Here is a 6,000-nt window from a genome sequence, read left to right as displayed (position 1 = left end):
TCGGCCTGTGCTCAAGTATGGATGTGAAACTTGGTACCCTAAATGCGAAGATAATTCAGAAGCTTCCGAAAACTGAAAGATGTACAGTATGCTGGGTATTATACTAAGAGACAGGAAAAAGAATGAATGGGTCCAGAAGCAAACAAAAGTCTGTCACTTCATCATATGGGTGAAGAAATAAAATGGCAGTGGGCCGGACATATGTGTCTTTATTTATATAGCGCCTTCCATGTAAATAGCGCTTCACAGCAGTAATACATGTGGCATAATAATATGGGGAAAAGCACTTTAGACGAGTCCATGCCTCAAAGAGCTTACAATCTAGTCACAAGAAGAAATGACCATCATTGGACAGAGATGGTTCTCAACTCAATTTCAAGACATATCACAAGGTCAAGAAAATGGCCAAAAGTAACATGAGAGGATGAAATCAAAACATTTTGTGGTGCAACATGGTGAAGAGAAGCTTGCAATCGCAGTACCTGGAAAATCATTTTGGAGGCCTTCATTCAGCAGTGGATCGACAACAGATGATGGTTAAACATCCAGGCATTCATATCGATAAGTAAATAAACATGAATTCAATTCCTACATGGCAAATTGTGGGTAAAAAACAAGGAAATGCGCTTAAGGAAATGTCAAATTCACTGGTGATTAAATCAACTGAAATTCATTACCAAATAAGATAATTTTGTATGATTTAATAGACGTATTGTTGATTCTGGTTCTAAGGAATTGTCATGCAAAAGTGAGAGACAGGACAAGTGAATGTTTCTTGTACAGTTAGAAGTGCAGCTTCAGTTCTCCAGTAATATGTTATTACTGTTTCCATTACATTGTAGTAATCTCCATTCAGACAATACTAATCTCTGATTAGAGTCACTATCATGTACGCTCACACAGAGCCGTAGAGAGAATACTTTTGTAAGTATCTCTCTTCTTAAACCATTTCCCCTCACTGCACTTTATCTGTGGAACGCCCTCACACCCAATATATGCCAAGCACCTTCTCTACTCACCTTCAAGACCAACCTGAAAACCCACTCTTAAATGAAGCATCCCAATAGCCTGGATTCATAGCCATTCGCCCACAGTCACTCTAATCAACCATTGTGATCGGGCACTGCCATCTACTGCACTTATTCCCTCATCTGCTGTCTCTGTAAGATTTCCAACATACATACTAGATCGTAAGCTCTTTGGGGCAGGAATTTCCTTTCATATTATCTGACTTTGTTGCGTTTATTGTACTATAATTCCTTTTACTGTATTGTCTTTGTAAAGCGCTGAGTACACTGTGTGCTATATAGATTTAAGATATACATACATACATACAAGTAAACATTTCAGGTTGAAACCCAGGGCATTTTTTTTTATAATGTTTCAATTCCGTGCGTGCAGTGGTAGTTGGACTCACTAACATCTGTATCACAGTATGAAAGGTAGCATTCTTGCTATTGTACATCTCACATCAGAATGGGTAAAATGAAATCAAAACTTTTTGTTTCCCATCTCAAAAACTGTTCCTTATCAGCCTTTTCCTAAATTAACTCTATACAGTATCTCAAATAAAGCACTTCCAACTAGAATGCTGAAGTAATAAGTAGAACAGTCAAAACATTTGCACAGATTAATACACCATCAGAAAATGTAAATAGGGCACTGTAAAAAGTACTTGTTAATCCGACAGAACCAGCATTTAATTCAGTCTAGCTGCTGAATACAGTAGCTGGTGGTTATGAATAGCTTTTATTTTTTTCAAATTGTTTCCAAGGTAGTCAAAGCATTTCTGATAAACAGGATTTATGAGCCCTAATACTGTTCTCCAGTTCTTAATTTTTAGTGGCAATGCAGATTTCTATGCTAAGGAGCCAATGGAAGTGTAAACCTTTTGTTTGAACAAGATTAACTACAGTATAAAAGATACAATAAGAGAAAGTGTATTTTAAAAACTCTTTTGTTAATGTTGCTTTTGAAAAGGCCTTTTTATTCTTCCTGCCGATGTTCCTTTCTTTCAGACAATACCTTAGTAGTTGCAGTATAGTACATTCTTATATTTTAAAGGCTTTTGGGGAGTGTACTGTAAAAAAGGTTGCATGTTTTTTCTAGTACTGATTCTCATTTTGATTAAACTCTTGTGATCTAATCTGAAGGCGAAATGTGAAAAATAGAGAAACGGGGTATTTTTAAGAGTAGAGTTTTTAAGAGTACGCTGACATCCAGTGTATTTCTTAGAAGGTTGTGGGGTTATTGCTCATTTAAAAATATCATGTTGCGCGAGCCTTTGCGTATATTGGAGGAAACTTACTTTGTAGAACATGTGTTTTGATCACGCAAGGCATTATAGTGCATGGAATAGCATTATAATAAAATGGATAATGGTGTCTTTGTACTTGGCAGTGTAATCGTCCTGACAATATGAATGCTGCATGATGGGCAAATAATCTCTACATTGTAAATAAAAGATCAGCTTGATGCATTTAAAAAAAAAAAAAAACTAGTATTTAGATTTCAAGACAAATCTATTGATTTCAAGATGAACAAATAATGCACAGTATTAAGCAGAGGAAAAGTGAGATCCAAATCTAATTCCCAAGCATAGACAATGAGACAACTCATCCTGTGAGAATAGCATGTAATGTAGAAGACGGTGGGAACAAGACTCATTGATCATTATTTCCTTTGACAAAATTTATGGATGACCTAGACCCTGAATACAAAGGTAAATCATTTTTAGTAATCCAATATTCACATCCTGCAGTTCCTGCAGTGCTTTGGTGAAGCTATGATTGCTTCACAGTTTAGCAGTACATTTTGGCAAACCACTGCAACAGTATTGTCCTAAAGCAACTTCTGGAGTAATGTTTCTGTTAAAAATTAAACCTTTTCCCACCCGTCTTCTTTCACTTTTGCACTCCTTTCCCCCTCTTTCCTCGCCTTATTATTTTATTAAAATCTGCTAAACGTGTCTATAAATAAACAGTATACAAAATGAAATGTATACACTGGTAATATAATATACTGTAACTACTAGGATCACTGCATGAGGGAGAGACAGGGAATCTTATGGTGGGACTTCATTAGAAAAAGATGCAAATGGTATTACAAGACGTCACTGAATCTGTCTGTGCCCAGATAGCAGGAAATAGAGTGTAGCATGGATGGATCGGGTTTGTTAATGTTTTTACACTGCTGCATACAGTACCATGCCAGAGTTCTTGGGAACATTATTCTGAGAGAATCAGCGAAGATTCATCTGTTCACAATATACAGAAGGCATAGGCTATTTATTTTCCACACTCTGTGTGCAGGTAGCTGGTAATTTGTTAGAAGTAATTCATTTTCATATTAAAAACAAACACACATCTGCAGAGGGTAATGCTTTTATAATTGATGGTTCTGTCTCTATCCGCAAAGTATCACAACATTATGTACAGTGTAGTACTGAATTTGGGCTTTGTTGGTTATTCGGGTTGAAGAAGAAGGGGGTTGAAAGAATGGCACGCTGTCGTTTAAAGAAACACATGTCAATGTATCCCTCCTTGGTGCTCACCCTCTGCTGATCCCGGTCTCAAAGCTGGATCCAATTGGACATGAAGAAATTAAGGTAATAGAGGAAGCAGGTAATAAAATTTAAAAAAAAAGAAAAAAAAGCTTTATAAGGCACAAACTGGTGAAGCACCCCCTGCGGTGCCACACAGCATGACTCCTAGCAATAAATCTGCTAGTAAGTGCTCACCACCTTTCAGTACTCACCCTCGGGGACTTGCACTGCGCTTCTGTTTGAGAACTCCCATCCTCATCATTCCAAGGGCTGCGCAGTCAAGGAAAGGGGGTGGGAGGAGTGACTGTCAGGACCAGTCTCTACAGTAACTGGCTCTGCTTATCCTGCGTCCCACTCTCCCACCATGGACTCTAAAAACCAGCCCTCTCTGCTGGGGAAGAGATCAGCACTGAGCGAGGGAGAAGGCAGCCTGCTCTTTGCTGCTGCTGCTGCTGGAAGCACTCCCTGATACTGTATGTTCCCTGTGCCTTTTCCCTATGAATGGGAGCATCTCCACTGTCTGATTCACTGTGTATATACTGTACTACCCAATAAATCCAGTCTCCTCTTCTTGGGCAGATACAGCTACAAGAATGTGGACTCCGATCTACAAAGTTTCACAGAACCATTTGCTTGCAACTGGGAAACAATAAAGGAGACAGTGAGAAGAAAGTTGTATTGCTACCGATTCAAACAAGAAGAAAAACTGACTTGGTAAGTTTGATAGATTCTTTATTCTCTGCTTTATTTATTTTTTACTAGTATTACAAATATTACCTTGTTAATACTATTGCATGTTGTGATATGCAACAAAAGATGAATGTTAAGATGAATTGAGATTCTTCTTAATCCTTGTACTGTACATCACTATCTGAACTCGCTGTAAACCTACTTCGCACCCATATGGCTATGCTAACAGTTTCTCTACATGTTGTATGTTTTTGCTAATTTGTGTCAATATTGGTTTTTCATTACATAATGAAGAAAGCTGTTTTGAATGGACCCAGTGATGCATGTGGATGCTGTTAATGTTAACTCCTTTTCTGCTATAGATAGGGCAATGAGGGAAAAAAATCAATATGGCATATTTTTCAGATAGGCAGACAGAACAGTAAAAGTTAAGTGGTACGGATTTATATCATACAATATGGTCATATTTAACCCTTGATTCAATAAAAAAGAAAAATAATTATATATATATATATATATATATATATATATATATATATATATATATATATATATATATATATATATATATATATATATATCATAGAAAAAGAACAAAAAGCACTCCGTAATAATAGTCACTGGTGTGGGTGCAGATCCTATAATGAAGAATAAGCAATACAATACCGTTTGGAAACGAAATCAGCAGGCAGCACTCCAGAATTGAACAAACAAGTGTATTGAAAAATAAACACAAAGCCAACGTTTCGGTCCACGAACGGGACCTTTGTCAAGGGGGTGCAGCTGATTTCGTTTCCAAACGGTATCGTATTGCTTATATATATATATATATATATATATATATATATATAAATAATTCCTAATCATATAAGTAAATGATTGATTAGTATTGAAGACCTACACATATATAATGATTCAGTTTCACATGCTCAGAATATATATATATAGAGAGAGAGAGAGAGAGAGAGAGAGAGAGAGAGAGAGAGAGAGAGAGAGAGAGAGAGAGAGAGAGAGAGAGAGAGAGAGAGAGAGAGAGACAAGAGAGCAAAGCTCTTAAGACATATTTAAAAGCTTCGTGGTACAATTACATTATACTAACCGAAAGAGAGCGATTTAAAAAATATATATTTAAATATTATATCAAGCATAAGTGAAAGCATAGTTTTTTTTTAAACAGTAAAGTAGTGATAGTCTCACCTGGTACCCCACACTTCAAGAACTGACTTTAATGATAAAGATCACTGATTAGCACATTTAAATGTCTCAGGTCCCCAAACCTGTCTGGAGTTTGCTTACATGCTCCAATCATTACAATGCTCCTTGCTCATATTTACTTTCTTCCTTTAGTCCTCCAAACAGTGTCTGCTCTGTGCGACTGTACATATGCCAATTATACTGTACAGTATATAACCAAAGTGGTGTGAGCAGTTACATTAACACTATCAGAAGATGGAAATCAAGTAATGAAAATACATCACAGGTAATCATTTGCAATAGAAAAGTTATTAGTAGGTGAATAAATGGATTAATAAATTATAGTTTTTTGGGCAAAATATCATGTAACACCTTTAAACATATATAAATGTGGATAAGTATATATATGTGTTTATATATATATATATGTATATATATATATATATATATATATATATATATATATATATATCAAAAAACAACACAAAAATATGTAGCGCTCAGGTGGATATAAACGATAATATTAATAATAAAAATAATATTATAACTAATAAGTATATATTGATGAAATA

General features: G+C 35.8%; 1 protein-coding gene across 2 annotated transcripts in view; it reads left to right on the top strand.

Moving 5' to 3' along the window:
* Positions 1-3,638: 3,638 nt before the first annotated feature.
* NPY2R (neuropeptide Y receptor Y2) overlaps positions 3,639-6,000 on the top strand; it is a 42,918-nt gene continuing 40,556 nt past the window's right edge. Inside the window, exons 1-2 of one of the 2 annotated variants that reach the window (XM_075612829.1) lie at positions 3,639-4,017; positions 4,124-4,258. Coding sequence is in view for 1 of the 2 variants with exons in the window: in XM_075612820.1 (XP_075468935.1) it covers positions 4,020-4,258 (239 nt within the window). In the remaining variant the exon portion in view is untranslated. Of the gene's footprint in view, positions 4,259-6,000 lie in introns of both variants that reach the window. The other variant, XM_075612820.1, reaches the window with a different exon arrangement.

Source organism: Ascaphus truei, chromosome 1 (assembly GCF_040206685.1).
Source record: "Ascaphus truei isolate aAscTru1 chromosome 1, aAscTru1.hap1, whole genome shotgun sequence".
Lineage (NCBI taxonomy): Eukaryota > Metazoa > Chordata > Amphibia > Anura > Ascaphidae > Ascaphus > Ascaphus truei.
Note: the sequence above shows the minus strand (reverse complement) of the source record. Positions and strands in the feature narration are given on the sequence as shown.